This window comes from Monopterus albus, unplaced genomic scaffold, assembly GCF_001952655.1.
Source record: "Monopterus albus unplaced genomic scaffold, M_albus_1.0 scaffold37.1, whole genome shotgun sequence".
Taxonomy (NCBI): domain Eukaryota; kingdom Metazoa; phylum Chordata; class Actinopteri; order Synbranchiformes; family Synbranchidae; genus Monopterus; species Monopterus albus.
In genome coordinates this window covers 1,658,712-1,679,396 of record NW_018127917.1, presented here as the reverse complement: position 1 = coordinate 1,679,396, position 20,685 = coordinate 1,658,712, and the positions used below count along the sequence as shown (strand labels likewise).

The window sequence follows — 20,685 nt, the reverse complement described above, 5'->3', positions numbered from 1 at the left end:
TATCATAAATAAAGTAATTAATTTTAATTGTATTAGGTAGTTCAATATCTTAAAAAAAAATTCAGTATAAAAGTTTATAAGTATAATAGTACAGTGTAATAGTATATATGTATAATTATAAAATTAGGACAAAATGAAAACAGCATGTACATTCTATTATTACACAAATAGTGATGAAGACACAGTACATTAGATTACCTGTGCCCCAGTAATAGTCCTGAATGTGACACTAATCCAGAGCAGTGCATTTATGTCTCACTATTAATTAGGAGTAGAGGCAGCACATGCAATGATAATAAACTATAAGACAGTATAAATTTGTCTAGCATCAAAGATTCTGCGATACTGTCTATACCATTAGTACATCTATCCCTCTAACATTACTGGATATACTGTAACAAATGATTTATGGTACAAAATAATGAAAAGAGCTGCTTCATGGTCAACTGAATTTTGACATGTTTTTTTGTCTCAATGTAATAAATTGCCTTGATTTGTTAGGTATTAAATTTGACATAAGTATACCGTGATAGAGGATTTTATCAGTATATATTTAGGAATAAATATTTATGCATCCATGCAACCACAAAATCCCATCTAAACCTGATGCACAGGCAGCGAGATCTAGTTAAGATACACCCAGTTGTTGGTATGAAATACAAGCAAACAAAAAAGTGCACATTAACAACATAATTAGTGTATAAGAATAGATAAAAATGCTCTTAATGCACTGGAAAATTTGATCTACTTACAAATCCAAACTGTGAAGTGCAACAACTCCACGTATAAACAGTCTAGAGCAATCTGCAAATACTACTTCACCACTGCTATACATCAGCACCAGACAAAGCCCTCCAAATCAACCTCTAGCCTTGTGCGTGTGCGACACACCCAGCAAGCAAGCTTGAGAAGTCACTCTTCTAAAGATGATGTTCCGTTTTGGCTTGTTTAATCCAAACAACACAGTCGCCAGAGGAGCCACCTTGCTCCCCTGCTCTCTATTCTTAGCCATTTCCGTTAATAATACCCAGAGTATTGTCTGTGGGGGCCTTGACAAGTACCTCCCTGAACCTTTCGGAGGAGATCCTGTTTACCTTAAAGACGCTGCTGTCTCCAACTAGTGTCTCTCTGGAATACTCTACTGTCGCCATTTGCATCCCCAAACACCCATTTACAGATACACAATAAGAGTCAAGAGTTGGCATTCATCACAGCTAGTACTTTGTTAGGAAACTGTAAAAGCACAGATTCAAGAAACCTACTGTGATCATTGGCCAAATAAGCATATTTTGACTGGTCCCAGTTCAGAGAAACAGCTATCCCAGTGCTGGGGTGGATGCAGTAAAAAAGTACACTCTTTAAATAAATACCAGTTTGGGGGTGTTATCTGTGCTCCAGTGCCTGATGATATCCCTGGTGGACCAGCCACTCTCTGTGTATGGAAAACTCTTCATGGACCACTGCCCCTCTCGTCGCCATGGGTTTTAATAGGAGATCTGAAAAAACACATAGGGAGATGGCAATATGGTCCCGTTCGTTTTCTAGCTTACTTAGACAGATGTACTTAAGCAAAAAGCATAAAGAAATGTACTTGCACACTGATCCAAGTTACGTTTAAACAACAATACAACGTGTGCCTTTAAAGGCTATGGTGTACTGTGTGATCTATGAAGGTAGCCCGTGGTTTGTGTTGCATGATACATATTAATATTACTGTAGATGTATGTAACGCTATCTCACCGCTCGTAACGTTAGCATGGTGTATCTTTTGGCTGGGTAGCGGTAGCTGGGCCAGCTTCTCGACATAAAGTTCACACAAGGAGTTACTATTAGGTAATGTAACACATTATCGTTGTGCAAGCACATGGGCATCTGACGACAAGCTACTTATCAGCACCGAACCCAACAAGTACAATTTTTGCATTTATAACACGTTAGCAAACTAAGCTAGAATGCAATAAGCTAGTGAGCTAAGTTAGCTACATATTTACCACCGGCTTCTTGTCATCGGAAGTTTACATCCGAGCAAATGCCGAAGTTATTACGCCGGTGTAGTAACATTATTACTAACATGCAGTGCACTACTAGGGTGTGCCACTTATTGTAATTAATATGCTGCGATTAAATCCAGTGATACTTTCATATAAATAGTTCCTACCAAATTATGTTTGCTGCTAACAGCCCAGCTTGCTAACTGTGGTTGTTTTTTCTAGCACCTCTATGATAGGCAGTTATCTGCTTTCACCGCCAAGCCGAGCGGTGGCAGTGTGATGCGTTTTTTCAGACGTAGAAGAAGAAGAACTCTTCCTCTCCTTCACCAAAAGGGATGTTAATGTTTTGACAGAAGATCACGTGTTTTGGTTGACTGTACAGCAGCACTAAATACTGTATTTTAATGTCGGAAATGTCACTGAGGGCTTTGCGGATTGTGCGCTCATCCCGGGATGTGCTGCATCTCAATTGGCTGATGACGAGCCCACTGTCTGTTTCTGATTCTGTTCCATGTTTGGTACACTGGATGTCCACCCGCTTCCCCAACAGGGACGTATGGCACAGCAGCATAAATTTCAGAGCATTGAGAAAGGGACGGGAGCTATTTTACGACACTAAGCAAGTCAGTTCACCAAGGAATTATTGTACAGGCCAAGTCAGACTGAACTGCTGGAACTGCAAACGACCTCTAGACAAAACTCCCACGTTCTTCTGTATGTTTTGTAATGTAGTCCAGCCTCCCGATGAAGGGGCGTCCTACTTCACGATCATGGATTGGTGAGTGCCTTTTCTTTCTAATGAGCTATTATTTACATAAATATTTTATGGATTATGTCTGTCTGTGAGCCAAATATTTCATGTTATCACGTGTTGCCTCTTTTCAGTGACTACACATTCACACTGGACACACAAAGGCTGCAGAAACGATACTTGCAGCTCCAGAGGTCACTACACCCAGACAACTTCGGCCAGAAATCTGTGGTAAAGCAGGGGGATGTAAGGGGAATCTCATTAGAGAATAGCAAAGAGAGATGCTGCATGAGTCGGTGGATGCTTTCCTATTTATTAGTAGCTGTGCCACATAAAAAAATATTGGGTTTGACCCTTTATCCCTATTTACCCACTTGACTGTGCATTTTTGTTTTGTTAGTGTGATTCTTTGTGAAGTGGTCATTTCAGCAACTCTGGGAAAAGTTGAAGGATATATTTGTTAAAAGACAATGAAAATTTCTGGCCCTAATAAGGCAACTTTCCCTATTAAACTGCCAATTAAACAATGTAAGTGCATGTTCAGGGAATCAATTAAATAACTGAAGACAAAAGAGCACTGCTTTCAGACAGAAGTGGAAGCCTTACAAAAATGGAAACATGGTAGAAATGTAAGGGTCAAGTACAAAGAGCTTGAACTTTTACATTTTATAGTAAGATCAATGATATTTTGACTATCAAGAAAAGCACAGGGATATCAAATGATGTCAAGGATGGCTCAGTTCCATTACGTATCCCAGGAGGCATTTCCAATAAGCCAGCATGTGTAATACAGGAACTTGGAAATGGTTTAGCTAAGACTTTGTTATTACTTGCATCTCTGCTTTACCAGCTGTGAGATGTCAAGATGTCTGTTGTGAAAAGGCCTGTTACACAACACTGCACTGCAACTTTTCAATCTAAAAGGAAGGAAAAGAAACAAGAATAAACATACTGCATTTTAATAATAAAGAATAAAGTTGAATAGAGATATAAGCAGTATAAAACCACATGGTCACATGCATGACTTGCCAAAGGAGTGGGACAAATAACATTTGCAAAACAAAGTGAATGCTAAGTTTTAAGGACGTAAAAGTCATTAAAACCTAAGTAAAGGTTATATAAGTGAATGTTAATACCATAAGAAACCCAAAAATCAGACAATTTTTGATATTAATCAATTAATGATTTTCTTTGCAAACAGTAAGCCAATGGGAATGCAACAGAAGTGACAACATAATTGCATGTTTTTTATCCAGTCATCCAAAAGCCAAAGATATGTAATTTACTATCAGAGCAAAGAAAAATCCCAAATCCTCACATTTTAGAATCTAGAACCAATGAATATTTGGCCATTTTGTTTGAAAAATGACTGAGATGATTATCAAAATAGTCAATTTATGTCAATTAACAAGTCAGTTAGTTCAGTAATTATTTCAGGTTGCATCAAATATACGGTGGATATCTGTGGACAGCACTTGGTGTTTTAGTTTCTGCCCTGTGTGTAAACAATAAAAATAAAATGTCTTACATCTGCACACAGCAACTTTGCATGGTATTGACTCCGGCTTACAGAAGAAGACAGCTGAGCCATGATTTCAGAGGTGGCACTCCACTGATTTTACAGTTACAAGCTGTGAGGAGTACAGTGAGGGCTGCTGTATAATGTCTTCTATGGCTCTGGATAGCCACTATTAATTATGTCATAGTGATTTAACTGGGATTACACAACTACATATTTATATCAGAAACCCTTTGTTACAAACTGGGGAGTGGAGTTTAATGACATGGGTGTTTAGCTAGCAGGGAGAGTCTAATGACAAGCTCTGTCAAGTCGCATTATGGGAAATAGGATGCATTGTTTTGAGAGTTTGACCCACAGGGACTTAAAATCAGGGTGTCTCAACCGTTGCTGCTTTGAGAGCCCCTTTAAGAAACTACATAGAATGCCCTCAATAAAATGCACACAGCAAGCTCCTGGTGATGGACTCTACTGTAGGAGAGTAAACGGGAAAGACAGGAAAAGAGATCTAATTGTGGTTTGTTCACTTGGCTTTGAATGGCGCACTCTCTCACAGCTGTATACAAATTAAATTTGGTCTTTTCTTCCTCTTCACTTTTGATGTATCATTTCCTCTAGGCACACAAGTGTACTTTTCTAACACCTGATTTTTGTGTGGGAAAATAGCTTTGAGTAAATCACACTCAGCCCAGAGCGAAGTGAGGCTGATGAGACAGGAAGGCCTATATTTTACATAAAAATCTCAACTAGCGCAGCTTTAAAAATGTCACAAAATGAAATGTCTTTTCCCAATGCATCTGAGCTGTTTAAAGTTGAATGTGATTATAGGTTATTCACCAAATGTTCATATTATCCTGGTTCCCCCTTCTGAATCATTAAAAAAAAATTTATGACAGGTAAGAAGAATAAGCTTTATGAATACAAGGGAGGCGGAGGCGTGTTGCTTCACATGCAATTTATAGTGTACACTCAGGCAGAAAAGAACAATGCAGAATGTTGTCATGATGTGATATGAAAACTAAATGCATATTCAGCAGAATGTGAGAGAGGAGAGGTAACCTAAATGGTTTCTTCATGCACAGCCTGTCCAATATTGTACTGACTCTGTTTTATTTATCACCACCTCTGGCCATTTTTTCTTAATTAGACATCTTCTAGCCTCAGGGGAAAGCCTCATATATGGAAAACTCATTACTTATACAATGCTACAAAGCAGACACCTACTGCAATGGTTGTTGTTACAGAAACAGCTCCGCAGCGGGCCCATGGGCCACAGCTCGAGACTATTGATTTTTACCAGAGCTGACAGACCTGATGGCTGCAAAATGTGCTTGAATCTGCCAACCATTTCCAAGACATTTTCCTCCTCATCTTGTTTTCACACATCTGTTGTGTCAAACTTACACCTGCTTTCCTTGAAGGGTCCCAAACTGCTCGACTACAAAAGAGTAGCTTTATGTAGTACACCAAACTTGACAGTATCGCTGAAGATTTGGCTTTAAAAAAATTGACAGATATAGATTGGGATGGCAAGGTGTAAAATTACCTCCGATGTTATCCCCTTTTGTGACATTTTGATGTGAAGCTCTGGATAATGTGAATGCTTGTTGTTCCATATGCACAATATGTTAGTCAAAATCATGATAACACGATAATATAGATTATTATCCTGTTTCAATGATGAATAATATCAATGAATGAATAAAAGTGAATGAACTTGTCATAAGTAAAAGCAAACTGAACACAACCTTCTTTTGCAGAAAGAGCGGGAGTATTCAGAAAGCCAGTCTGCTCATGTGAACAAAGCATACAAGACTTTGCTTAAGCCTTTGAGTCGTGGAGTTTATATGGTAAGTTTGAAGTCCCTGACCTAACGTCAGTTTATTTTTATAACTGCAAGCTGTGTGTGTTCAATTGCTTGTTCAAGAGAAATATCATCAAGAGTAGTGAAATGCATTTAAGAAGCAGCTGAGTTTGGTGAACTCCTCCCCTGTGTTTCAGCTGAAGCTGGAGGGGATACACGTGGAAGAGGGCTCCGACTCTGGTGTTGATTCAGAGCTTCTAATGATGCTGATGGAGATCAATGAAGCTCTTGATGAAGCACAGACTCCAGAAGAAGCCAGTAAAATTGGCCAAGACACAAAAGGTAGGCACATGCATCTGTTCACTTCACTGAGTGAAAGTGAACTGGTTGAGTGCTCTTTGCTGCTCATAGCCTAGCACAGGGTGATGAGCATGTGGTCAGTTGGTGCTGACGCATGTTCCAGAAGTTTTATGAATAGGTTGACCTCTCCAGGCCAACCTATGGTCAAAATGAAACAATACAAGAAATGAAAATGGCTTTTTTTTGTCTGACCTGCTTACTGGCTGAGACTTGCTTTATTTCAGAGGTTAAATTTATAATCCTTAAGATTTCAGCTCTGGCTGATTTGGTGACACCTGTTGTTACCATAGTAACAACAAGTACGGTTTAGTATTGCAGCCAACAGTCCTTGAGCGGCTACTTTGTCAGAAGAGCAGCTAGTATATCTCTGTACAGTGCAAACAAGCAAGCTCAGGTTGTGGGTGTTCATAAAGCAGTGTGAATCCAAGGTGGAGGTGGCGGATCCACAGTGAAGAGTATCAGAGAATGTGAATCCACTCAGTGGTTTATGCAGAATCAGTAATGATATATTATTTCAGGACAGCCCGGTCTGTAAGCACTGATTTACACAATGCCAGAAATGACCTCCCTTTATATACTATACACATCAAACTGCCTTAGCACAAAGGTTTCTTTGATTTTTCTAATGCGTTGTTTTACCTCAAATCAAGCAGATACTCCGAGTGTGCTTTTGTGTTTCTCAGTAGGACGATCACCATATGTGCCATGTCATGTTAACACATGCAGAACAGAAACTTATCTCCTCCTCACTTGCAGGGAAACTGACAGCCTTGACAGAGCAGATAGATGCTGCCCTTCATAAAGGTATTATATTCAGATGTTGCACTGAGCCATTCTCTCTTCCTCTTACTCATTCCTTGGTTTTGTTATCTATGCTGATGCTTTCCTCGTATTTGCTGACTGTCATTGATTGAACTTCTTTTTGCACTTTTCTTTTTCTAACTATCAGGAGAGCTTCAAGCTGCCAAAGCACTGCTTACCCAAATGAAATACTATGCAAACATCGAGGAGAAAGTAAAGGAAAAACTTTCTGAATTCATTTAAATTTTTGCCCCAGTGTGTGTCACTGTGTTTAATATTTTTAGCCATTTTTAAAAGTTTGTACAGAAGCAAAAGTAAATGATTGTTCATTTGTGTCAGCATTATGCTGATCTATTGTGAAAGATGAATAATACAACTCTATTTACAATGTATAATACACAACTGAATTCATGTGAATTATACTCAATCTGCTATTTTTTTATTAGAAATTGTACAGATATGATGGTGTAATTGGATGCATGCAATATAGCTTTTGAATTTCACAAGCCTGATCATGTCCAATTTTACCTGATGTACAACCGAATGCAACAGAGATTTATAATTGGATCTCATTAAAATACTGCTCAGTGTTTATATGATTATCCTGCCTATCAGTTCAACATTTTGTCACAAGGCTTTCATTCAGTTCCTGGGGTTACCTTTAGGTGGAGACACAACACCTTGACAGTCATTATGCATTAGAGCAACACTCCCATTAACTGGATGTAAGATCATAAGTCCTTTATTGAGGTAGACAGCCCACTGAATTATTAATTGTGGTTTCATATGTAGCATTAATGCTATGCTGAATATTATGTGATGAATGAGCCAAATATCTGCGATCTGTGTAATCCCTAGCTTATAAATTGATCCATTGCACCTCTGCCTGCAGCAGTGTATTCATCAACCTTGTCCCTCATTTAATTTTTGAATTTTCTTTTTTTTAATTCAACACCATGAAGAAAATTATTATAATTTGTAATTCCTTTGCAAATTGCAGTTCAGATCACATCAAGGCTTCTAATCTGAGCAAGTGATACGGAAGTAATCACGTTGAAATACGGGGGTGCCACTTAATCTGATAGCAGAAAGTGAACCATTAGATCACATATCATATGAAAAATGTTATTTGAGACACACCGGCATGATAAGCTCAACCATTTTGTGTATATTAACGGCTTTACATTGACAGTATTTTTCTGTGCCCCACAGCACACTGGAGCATCCCTCTGTAACACAACCTGAAATAGTTGTTTATTAAGTCTGGAACAACAGTGTCATGTGTCTGAGGCTGTTTTATTTATTTATGTATTTATTTTTTACTATGGAGAAGCAGTTTCCTTAAAATACATGGATTGATAGTGGATTAAAAAGGGCAACTCCCACCCACAAGGAGACCTACAGGCCTACTTATTATTCATGTCTTAATCGGAAAGCATCTACCCCGCCTTTAAATTAAGGAGGAAATGTGATCGACTGACACTGAGACTACTGCTGTCTCCAAGAACTCTTTGAAATTCAGTTTGAAAGGGGCAAAAGGGGTGAAACAGCCATGATGTCAAATTTACTTGGATGAGAAAGCTCGACAGAATGAACTAGGTGTCCCCCATGCAGTTTCAGGAATGAGTTAGGTCAGCATTGGGCACACTGCACAGTTTACTGCTGCTTTAGATTTACTGGTCATGGTGCACTAGGCTAATTCAAATATTCTGTACAGGTCTGCATGACCTAGTAAATAGAATTCCTTCTAGTCATGTTAGTTATTGCAGTAGTTTGGCATTTTGGGAAATAAGCTTATTTAAATTCTTGGTGATGTTAGATGAGAAGAATGATGCTACTGTCATATCTGTTTATTAAATATGAAGCTGCACCCAACAGCTGGTTAGCTTAGTTTAGCATAAAAACTACAAAAATGGGAAAATGAATTAAAGAATAGAATTATTATTATTACTAGGGGTGGCACGATACCACTTTTCCATGTCCGATACCGATACCGATACCCCAATTTTGAGTATCTGCCGATACCGATCCAAAATGATATTTTTCCCCTCTGTTAAACAATTGCTTAGTAACACATTTGTCAAATATTCTACTCTCCTAAAGGAAGAAATACATCGCCCACAACCATGAGTTGTGCAACACTGCTGCTTAATTTTTATTTCAATTCTTCAAACAGAGAACTTTTAGCAGCACTTTTGACTAGTCAGCACAATTCAAACATTCAAGTAAAATTTTAGGTGCACCTTTGTGTAAACGTTTGTTATTCTCTAAATACTTAGGTTTGAAAGAATAATAATTCCAGCATCAAACACTGGATATAACCATAAATTAAAATGTCAGTTGACCTGTCTGGGGTGAGTTTCTCACGCTTCTGAATTGTTTCCTGCAATGTTTGTTGCTGCGGGACACGCTTCTTGGCATTAGTTGCGTGTATAAATTCAGCATACTGCTTTCCATGATGTTTTTGCAAGTGTTTAATCAAGTTGGTGGTGTTAAAGTTTCCAGCGCTGCTGCCACCCCTCGAAATCCTCACGTTGCATAAACTGCATTCAGCTTTGCTTTTGTCCTCTTCGCTGAGTTTAAAATAACTCCACACAGCCGACATGGTAACGCTGATCGGTCTCACTCATGCCTGTCGATCACGTTGAAGCTACTGTTCATGTGATGTCTCGCTTTACAACACGTCGCTCATGTCTCGTAAAGCAGTCATATGATAGTTCAAAACAAATTCTCCGTAGTGTATCGGATCGGATTATATGCCCCTCTCTTTGCGATATCCGATCCACAGATTTTGGCCAATATCGGACTAATATCGATACTTAATATCGGATCGGCTCACCCCTAATTATTATTATGGCTGAGTGTGGTGCCTGCACAGTGAGTTTTGTTATTTTCGAACAAAACTAAACTAGCTGTGCCCCCTTGTTTCCACTCTAGGCTAATTAGGTGCTGGCTGTAGCTTAAAACTGAGAGGACAGATATGAGAGTGGTATCAAGCAAGAAATCAAAAGTGTATTTCCTATATATTTCCCTTTTGTATTATAGATGTTGCTTTCTTACAACCTAAATGTCTTTTTGTTTCATGTAGACTGGATATCACCACATGTAGTGCCTATGAAAAATTATCCTAGGCATATTCTGCACATGTTTTAACTTCACTGGTGAACAACTTTACCTGGATTAAAGTGTGTAAATAAGCCTCCAACAACTTGACTAATAGCATATCTCGTAATTGCAGTATTAATCTCCATATGACCTTAGTGCAAGTATCAAAATAAGATGAATGTGTTCTTGTGACCCATAACATAATGTTCTTATAATCACATTAGGAATGAAATGTTGGTGGGCCACTGAAACACAATTGCCATGTTCTTGACAGAAACCTAATAGAACATTTCCTCATTAAACTCTGTGGCTTACAATAAGGGAGAACAAACACCACCAACTTCCACCTTCAACTGTACTATAAATACAGATAGTAGCCAGTGAAAAGTCTGTCTGACCAATGTCAAAACCAGTGGGAGGTGACTCACTGAGGCTGCCATCTTTTCTGAGCAGCAGTTGTTATGATCCTCGGCCCTCTGCGCAGCCTCTGGGTGACTCAATGTAAGTCCCATCATCGCACAGACACCTCAATCCTGCTGTGTGTACTTGTGTCTCACCAGGTTGTAATGCCATTATAATCTACCACTATTTGGCTTTCTGCCCACACCTAATCTGTGTTTTTATGTTTGCCTCATTTATTTACCATATGCCTGCTAATGTGTTATGATACAGTACAATGAACATGCTGGGAAATAGAAGATGACAGCATAAAACAAATACTTCTATTATATCTCGGTGCTCTTTAAACACAGGTGAGCCTTCATCAGTTTTCCCCATTTTCTGCTTATCATTTACATCTTATCTTCACTCTTAAAGGGGAATCAGCTTGTTAAAACTATGATACCTTAAGCGCTGCAGATTGCATTATTTTCTCCTTATTGGGTGTAATTATAAGTCAAATCAAACACACGTTGACAATAAACCAATTTCTTTCTGGGTACATGTTTGTGGGGAGAATTCCCAGAGGTGTGATCCTTCACTGCTGCAGACGAGCTGTTCCTCTAAGCCTTTGATATAGGTCCCTGCTGAGAGATTTCTGGGGGAATCTCTGCTCTTCTCTGCAATATGAGGCAAAAGCTGGTGCATACAGATACAGCATATTTGTGTGTTTGCACAGCCATGGCTGTATGTGTTTGTGCAGACCAGAATCAGGAGCTATGTCGTACTTTCAAATCCCTCTGACTTCGCCAAATGGGCAATTGGTCCTCCAAAAAGCATCTGTCAAGTAATCCCCTTATCAATTGCCTTCCCTAGAACCTCTTGTTACATGCATTGCTCCAAATGATATTGGATTTGATCTGGTACACTGCCCCAATCACATACTTTTGGTGTCCTGTCTTGTAGATGACATCAGAACACTACTGTATATCTCAGGACTTTTATAAGGTGTCAGGTGTTTTTATTGGCTATCTTCATAATCCAGACCAGTCAGACATAGTGGGCCACTGGTGTGTATAAGGTTTCTCATGTTTGATAGCGAAGCAAATTTATGATCTAGCTGCTGGTTATGGCCATGTAATAGCTATACTGCTCATAGATGTAGAACATATTGTGTGACTTTCCTAATAATTGGACCACTGTTGTAACACAACTTAGACTTTCTTGACAGAATTTTTATGAAGTTAATGAATGTAAGGGGTTCAAACAAACCAAACTGTCCATCCTTGTAGAGGAAGTTTGATACCCATTTTTTTAAATTTCTTGCAGCTGGAGATATGACAGGAGACCCAGTGAAGGCAAACTGATGTTGTTTGCATCTACAAAGTCAAATAACCCAATAAAAACTAATACCAGATATCTGACGTGTATGGTTTCCCCACCTCTGAAGAGCATAATCCCTGCAGGTGGATCTGCAAGTTAAGGGTTTTTTGTTTTTGTTTTTTTGGCACTCAGCTGTCCCTTTGGAACATCAGGAGACATGGCTTCAAAAGGCCTTTTGGTTCCTGAGTTTGGAAAGTCTTTGAAGACAAAGAGCCAGGGGTTTTTAACAAGGTGTATGTGTGTGGGAACACAGATCAGCCATTCACTTTCAGCTGTGTTGAGTGCAAACCGCTCGCCTCTGGTCAGATTGCACTCTTCACCTTATCTCCTACGTTATGCTGCACACTCTCCCTGCTGCCTATCTCACAGCAATCACATTGTCCACAATTCAGACCTGGCCCATTTGTGTCTCATCTCATCTGAATACATTGCACAGCGGATTGTGTTTCAGGGCCTAATCAAGCTCTGGATTCCACTTTGATATCATGACTAAAATGGCTTTTGGTGAAACTATCTTAAGTACTCCTTGAAGTTGTTGTATTTCAGCTATGAACAACAAGTCCAAATGGTGACTCAGACAGAAAAATACAGAGGAAGTTCTTGTTATGCTGCACCTATACTGTGTGATGTTTTAAAGTTTAATTGTTTTTTATTCTAGGTTATGCGTGTAGTGTTGCTGTGAATTGAGTGCTGTTACCATGATTTACAAAAGAAAAAAATGTCCCCCAACTCTGGTCAAGTGGTCATTAATGAGAAGTATTTTGTCACTGCCTGTTTTAATTCTTTTTCAGCATTTTTATGCATATAATAATTTATTTTACTGTCTTATTCATTTTATTAGCTTGTCAGCCACTTGTAAAGCATGTTGAACTATAGCTCCAGCTTGTGACTTTCATGTATTACACTGTGGTTAAGTAACCACTAAAGTAACTAAGTACATTTACTCAAGTATGTTACTTAAGTACAATTTAGAGGTAGCAGCACCCCTACAAATGTAAGTCCAATATTCATTCTCCTTTTAGCCCTCCTTGGTCCTTGAGGGCTATTGACTTCTTTAGCAGTGAAATGCTCCTCTTAGATTAACTGAAAATAATACTGATGAAGTGGTGAGAGTAAATCAAAATGGCGAAACTGTAGGCTGTAAAACATAAACAGAGCTGAAAGACATTAACACAATTCATAGACCTGAAGGTAAACAGATTGAGCATTAATTCTCTGTGGGTTCGTCAGGCATCACCTTTCACATGCACATAATTATCTGATACATTGTTATGATCAAAATATGGACTATAACACCTGGATAAACATGCTAGACAGTAATGTAGTGTGTTAAATCACTTGTCTCATCACAGATCTCACACTGTTGCATTTTTGTAAAATTGAATTGAAGTATAAACGCTTGTCACAAAGTGCCTAATCTTTTAGAGATTGTAAACCGTATTGGGGATGCTCCGTGGGCTCACCAGTTGGTGTGAATGCTAATGTTCATTCCTCAAGTAAAGAGACATCACCCTGTGCCTTAGCTTTACTGCATGTGGGCCAGTCAGGATTCAAGGCAAGAAGATATGATTTGTTGTGCAATTTTGAGATCTGAAAACAAAATTCTATCATCGAATTTTATTACCATGCAGGAATTCAGCCAAAGCCCTGCACCTGTGATGGTATATTGCCTTGGCTCTGCATTGTCTGTGAGCCTCACCATATTCTCCTGTATTTTCACACAGGAGGAAGGGAAATTACAGTCATCCACGCACATTAATTTGTAAAGCCTTGCTTTTCAAGCAAACAAAAGGAGCAACAATCCCCTCTCTGCTTGTGCTGGTGATATCTCACATAATGACGACTCTTGTTGCTCTATACATCCTACCAAGTTCAACAACAGTCTAACCTTTTTCTACTGCAGCTGTTTCTATGACAACACAAGCCCCTGCTGCAACTTAAAAGCGAGATAAACACAAAAGCCAGATAATGGATTTGATTGATCTCGTTCTCTCCATGGGACTGATATCTGGCTCTTTAGCTGTGGAGTAGTAGGGGTGTTTAGGCTAACAGACAGAGATCAAAAGGTGATAAGATTTTTTTTTTCCACCACTTAGAAATTTTCTGCAGCTGAATATTTCTGACCATCTTCATCCGTGGATGAAGATGGATGGATGGATAAATATTTCTGACCAGTGTTATGATAATGACTGAATTTCAAAAGCTGTTGAATAGACGTTACAATATAGACATTTATAGAGAGATTGCACATGTAGGCAACAACATACTAATTTCCAGATAAGGAGAAGATGCAGCCCTGTCTTTCTATGTTGTAAACGCATTGCAGCATTATTGCCTATAGGAGGTAGTGGATTTGTATGTTATATGAATCCCTGGTCACCAAGAAGAAAATCTTGGGCTTTCCTCTGCCTTGTTTTCCTTATTGCATTTGACAGGACAGTGACCACATAACCCAATGTCCCTGGCTCAAATTCAGGCCACCTGAGAAAGTGCTGTACCTTTGACCCTTGGGCTTTACTCACCACCTCTTCAGCTAAAATGTCTTAGAATATGTGTTCCACATCATCACTGCCTTGGCTCTCAAAATGATGACTGACGCTGTAATCCAGATTCTCAAAAAAGAAGCAACATGTGATGATGCGTGACATGATAATGATGCGCCATCCTCAGTTTGTGTCTCTTGCCAATCACCAGACTGAAGTAGAATTAATCACGCTCAGGGCTGTCAGTTGACATCAGTGGGAGACATTTATCTTTGAACCCGTGTCAGTAATTTCGCAATAACGGTTTCTTTGATTAATTCACTGGCTGAATCTCTGCCAGGAAAGCAGAGGTTCAGAGACAGATTAATGATTCTTGTATCCTGCAATTTTATGGCCATCAAACTTTACAGTGATAAGGCTTGTGTAAAAAGACAACACAGACAAATGGCATACTCATAAATGCAGTGATATATATGAATAATTGTTAGAACGTGGCCCTGTTTTCTAAGGTGTGTTGCCCGTAACTGTGGCTGTTTGATGCATCCTCTGTGTTGTCAGGAAGTTGCAGCTCATTTTAGGCTAGTTATGGAGCAGAACTGAGAATTTTTCTTTGCCAGTGCCGGCTCACTGTGTCCTCAGATCAGCTTCAGTCATGCTGCTTAAGCAAAACTGTTGACACATCTCAAGCTAACAAAGTTCATTTCGGTGTGCATCCAGAAAGTTTAGGCAGGAAGAGAAGTCATAACATTTAGTCAAAACTGCAAAAGGAAAAGCTCATTCAGCAGGTGTCGTTCCACATATTGCCGCTTCCCCTTGATTTATTTTTTTTGGACAAACTTGAAGTTTACTTCAGGGCCTCTCAAGGGGCTTGCCTGAGAGGTAAACAACACTCTTAGGATAGCTTTTTCATTTGACAGCAGAGAATACAGTCCAGCTTTCTTGGGTACTGTCTTTTGCAGAGATTTCTACACAACACCTTCTCACTAGGCTAAATGGAAATTAATGACTGTTATCTCCTGCACAATTTTAATCTATTAGTGGGAAACACCTGAGCCTTATTATGATTTTAATTAAATCATATGTCAAGATGCAAAATGGCCATCATTACTATATTTAATTGGTATTCTGAATTTCATCACAAATTATTCAATTCCCTCTCAAAATACATGTAAATAATTAAAAAACTACTTGTCAAAATTAATGCTGATAAGCTCAATGTTTGTAAATGATCCAGCTGAACTGGTCTCAATGATCTGTGCAGTAGGGTTGTTTGTAACTGGACACACACATACTGCTAAATGGAAGTTATTCATGTTGTAAAGAATGAGGAAAGTAAAGCTTGTCTCAAACACAGCCAGCTATATCTGTTTTGTTTGTCAGTATGTTTCCACTGGGTCCTAAGTGAGTCATGCAGATGACTTCAAAACCAACTATTATTCAAAAAGGTACGAGTCAGGTGTGCTCAGCAAAACTTCATCAAAACAAAAACAACAAAAGGCCTTCGCATTCTGAAAGATGCCTCAGGAGAGAGATAAGTTTTATTCTTGGGTGAGAAAAAAACACGTTTCGACATAGCTGCCTTCTTCAGCGTAGTGAGCTAACTCCACAACCCACCCTGTGTGACCAGTACAGGTGAAACTGATGACACGAATTAGTGCTACTTCATGTCAAGCAATCTACACAATTCATTACAAACAGGAAAACACACACATATCATATATATAAAATAACCCCCATCTGTTATCACAGGTCATATTTTGTACCTCATTTTACTAAACACTAAAATTAAAATCTCTGGGAAAATATGAAATTGACATTTGATTCACAACATTTATCCATTAAATCCTACAATTATATACATAAGCTAAATCAATCCAATTCAGAGATCTCCAACATCTGAACCATTAACATCAAGTTAACAAGCCATCATACATGGTTTAAAAACATTGGAGGTCTTTATAAAATCTGTATGAGAATCAGTTCTGTATTCATGCCATTTGGAAACAAAATATTGGGTCTGTAAATTGTCTCGGAGCTGCAGATGGCTTGTCATTTGCCTTACAACTTTCTCACATCAGTAGGGATCTTCCCCCATTCTCTTTCTCTTCCTGCTCTCCTCCTCCAAGAATAAACTGGGCACTTATTGCGTTTATCTAATCTATTTAGACAAATATTATCTTCTACCTATCCATCAATTATATGAACTCATACTGTGGGTTTGACTAGTATGACTCATCTGTTTTCTCTGCCTGACAAGCGGGGGAAATATTTTGAAGTCTTGAAGCCATGTAGTATGCGTGGGTGTTATATTCCACTCTAGATTTCATTTAACGGTGGGGTTCAGACTGTAGCCATAGAAACCCTGCCGCAGCGTGACCCCTCCCAAGGTGATACCTTATTAAAGTGAACATTGTATCTGCAATAGGATTAGTCTACTATTACAACCATTACCCTTATCTTCACAGCTCTGCCTGAAATCTCTTAAATGTTCAACTCACTTATGTACTTTCTAAAACTGGTTAGTGCCCTGGCAGAGTAAACGCAAGTGCTACAGCAATCATATCATTCACACATTGTAGCATAGATGTGCAATAACCATTAAAATCACTGATAGTGGCCTCTCATACATTACGCTTCTGAGCAGGGAACACTTTATAAAAAAGGAATTACAAAAAAGGTTTTATTTCCACTTTGGTGAAAATACTGGACAAAAAGGGTTCTGAAGGGCTGTAACGCTACCACCTGCTTCTCCATCTCTGGCATGTCCCCTTGGTTGATTCCAGATGCCTGCTGGAGGAATTAGGGAGATTTGGAGAGCCTGGGCAGATGTAACAGCTGAGTTGACATTTGTCAGCGTGGGACACCATGTTGCTCAGATAAAGGGAAATGCTCTGCACTGGTAACTGGGAGGCTTAAGGATCCTGCCTGCTTCATTATGCCCCTGACAAGCTTTCAGACTTGCTAGCCAAAGTGTATTTTATGCCTGCTACCGGAGTGTATTCTAAGGAATGGAGATAAAGGGTTGGTTTGTTCAGGTGTGAAAACCTGCTAGACCTGCAAAATGTGACTACCTAGTTGACCTCAGGAAAACCAGCTGTCAACTTAGTGGCACCTAACAAGGTTGCAAATAAACTGAAGGTCTAGTAACTTAGATTGAGAAGAAACTTTTCCTCAAATGTCAAACAAGGGATGTTGGGACACCTTGTCAAAATTTCAAGATGAATAAAACATCCAATATGTTACCCAACTGAGAAATAAGCTAGTCAAGACGGTGACATTTAATCAACTATTTAATACTTGTTGGCAGGTGTTGGGGCTATGCTTTATCTTAAGGGTATGGCTGGCACATACTGTCTATCAAAATGAGGATTTGCTGTCCTAGTGGATCGGCAGTTCATTCATACAGCAAGAGACCATGCTTTGTAAGATATTCCGAGCAGGTCTTATGATAAGGCATAGAATGATGCAATATATACACTGCAAGATTTATTTCCAACCAGTATACATGAAAATACTACAAATACCCTGGTAAATTATTCATTCAACCTGCAGGTTGTCCAGTTTTACAGCATATGCATCAGTATAGATATAAAAAAATGCCAATAAATGAAGCTGTGCCCTCTTAATGTTTATTTTCCATTGCTCTACTTATTTTTTGTAACTATGTAAGGGCAGGTTGTACTGTGCCAAGTTCGGCAGTATATCTGAATAGAAAAATTAAATATTCATCAAGGTTAAGGGGCCCTCTGTCTCAATGTGAGAATGCTAGATAATTAAATTTGTTCCACTTAGTGGATTAAAATGTTTGCTCTCTGCTCTTTCACCTCTTCTGGGACTGTGAGCAAAATGATGAAAACTCTCACCTACACGCTATTAAAAGTTAAATAAACCAACAAATTTGTATCAGTTTCATTCCAGATGACTTCCACATATATGGAAAGTACATACATTTTTTAAGGCTGGGCAGGAGCCCAGTATTTCACTTAAACTGCACACAGTAACTGTCGTTATTTGGGCTTTACAATCTGCAAAAAAATAACATACAGTACAGTACAAACACAGGGGCACAAATATTTGTAATGGTCTGACTAACAATTGGCCAGCAGACTTATAAAACACTTGATCATGCGGTTGTTTTTAAGAGTGGAGTCACAAAAGGTTTGCTGCTGGCGCTGTTCAAGTTCAGCATTTCCTCACACACACAAATTGATGAGATCTCTGGTACAGGGCAGCATCGGTAACAGTCTGTGCTTAGAAAACTAGTTATAACACAGCTGCAGGTTGGTAGAGCTTTGATTGGCTCCATTCACTGTTCCAAACATGAATTGCATTAGACCCCCAAAAGACTGCTTAGTGTTTTGCCTTAAGAAGAACAAACCTTGGGATGCTTACGCCTTAAAATGGTTGTATACTTTTGGGAGTTTAATGTTTTTGCTTTAAAGCAGAGAATGGAGCAGAATATGAATTTTTAAAACATTATCCAAATCTCTGCAGATATATTATGGTCATTCTGTGCTATGGGGCAGTAAAAACTATACTTATTGCCTTGATAAAAGGATAGTTAGGACTTCTAATGAGTCGATCTGCTTTATCGTGAGCTCAAAGTCTGAGATGGGTGAATTTTGTCAGGGCTATTTAGGAAATTAGGGGCCATTTTTGCACAGTGAGAACATTTTTTAGTTGAGTTGTACTAGCTTTGCTAGCAAATGCTTTGCTCTTTTCAGTACTTTAATAGGCATAAACTGCTGCAAGTGCTTTGTAATTTGAAGGACTATTATGACTGATCAGAGTTGCCTCCTAAAATTCTGATTTCCCAACAATTATCCTTCAATTTCTTTTATGTACAAATTACACAAACATCTGCAAAAGCTAATTAAAGGATCACATGCAGTGTTTCAACAGGAGACCTTGTAAGCTGACAGAAAGACAAAAATCTGAGACTGCAGTTGTCACATAGAAACAAAACAGAATACAAACATCTGCTTTCCCTCCACATTCTTCTGTCTGTTTGCATGTCTTGTATTCCTAGCAATGTTTTATTTCACAAAACCAAAAACTTTATTCATATTAGTTTGTCTGCCCCTCATCACTGTTGAATCCAGCTACATTACGCTGGTGTCTGTGGCTGCACCCTGACCTTATCTTCATCGTTTGGCGGCTTAATCTGCTGGCAGGTCATGTCTCTGCCTTCCCTTTTGCTCCGGTTATAGTGTTAACAACGCATCAGCCCGGGCAGCGCTGTCATCATTTCTTTAGGTTGTATTGCCATGATTCACATGAGTGAGCCATTAGGAAATTGATGTTTTCATGTCCCTGTGAAGAGGAGAGAGAGAGAAAGTGGGTTGAAAGTGCAGGCTTTCTGAGAGGCACATGCCCTAATAGCCCCATAGTGTATATGCTCTCTATGTGTGTGAGGCAGACATGGTGCACACCCACTTTGACAAATCCATCTCCTTAATTGTCTTTAGACTCCTATTTCTGAATGATTCATTGACAAATGCATGTACTTAGTGAGACTTGTAAAAATGGAATCTATTTAATATAAATAAAACAACAAGAGCTGCTAGGAAGATGTTGATGCTTTCCTTTTTCCCAGGGATGAGCCCGCTGACAACGATTTAGTTGTCCATCTCTTGTTCAGCCTGTTAAGAGCTCTGTGAAAACATGAGAAACACTTAGTCTTGGTGAGGAAGGATCTGTTGTTTACAAAATGCCTGGGGGTTTAAGGATGCTGCATGTTTTTTCCTCTTTGACTCAGAAAAGCTTTCGGGGGGAAAATGCCCAGGAAGCAAAAAGCACCACTCTCTGATCTTCCCCATTTAAATGCTTAAAAGGGCATCTTTAGCTTAATGTGTTTAATTCATTATAGTGTCCCTTTATGTTTGACTTTGCCACTTGTTGTCTTCTTTCTCTTGCTACCTCATGGCAGTGGTTGGCAGTGCAGACTGTTACAACGCAGCCACAAATTCACAATCAGGGCCACATCTCTGGGCTGGTATCCCCCTCATTGAGAGCTGAGGTTTGCCATGAGGCTGACCCATCACACACTTGAGGAGCCAAAGAGTTTATAGAAGTCCACATAGGAGATGCCTGTGGGGAAATTACCCTTC

The 20,685-nt window shown here is 39.1% G+C and overlaps 2 protein-coding genes across 5 annotated transcripts in view; one reads left to right on the top strand and one right to left on the bottom strand.

The window, feature by feature from the left end:
- Nucleotides 1-2,253, bottom strand: part of lrrc8ab (leucine rich repeat containing 8 VRAC subunit Ab) — a 9,083-nt gene extending 6,830 nt beyond the window's left edge. The window contains exons 1-3 of one of the 3 annotated variants that reach the window (XM_020598254.1): nucleotides 2,159-2,209; nucleotides 1,741-1,795; nucleotides 1,371-1,496 (exon numbers count right to left, since the gene is read on the bottom strand). The gene's annotated coding sequence lies outside the window, so the exon portion shown is untranslated. The other 2 variants (XM_020598253.1, XM_020598255.1) reach the window with 2 other exon arrangements.
- Nucleotides 2,254-2,305: 52 nt separating this feature from the next.
- Nucleotides 2,306-20,685, top strand: part of hscb (HscB mitochondrial iron-sulfur cluster cochaperone) — a 20,636-nt gene continuing 2,256 nt past the window's right edge. Inside the window, exons 1-6 of one of the 2 annotated variants that reach the window (XM_020598256.1) lie at nucleotides 2,306-2,769; nucleotides 2,877-2,973; nucleotides 6,022-6,111; nucleotides 6,263-6,407; nucleotides 7,182-7,229; nucleotides 7,375-9,034. In XM_020598256.1, coding sequence (XP_020453912.1) covers nucleotides 2,396-2,769; nucleotides 2,877-2,973; nucleotides 6,022-6,111; nucleotides 6,263-6,407; nucleotides 7,182-7,229; nucleotides 7,375-7,469 — 849 coding nt within the window. In that variant the 5' untranslated portion in view covers nucleotides 2,306-2,395 and the 3' untranslated portion in view covers nucleotides 7,470-9,034. Of the gene's footprint in view, nucleotides 2,770-2,876; nucleotides 2,974-6,021; nucleotides 6,112-6,262; nucleotides 6,408-7,181; nucleotides 7,230-7,374; nucleotides 9,035-20,685 lie in introns of those variants that run through there. The other variant, XM_020598257.1, reaches the window with a different exon arrangement.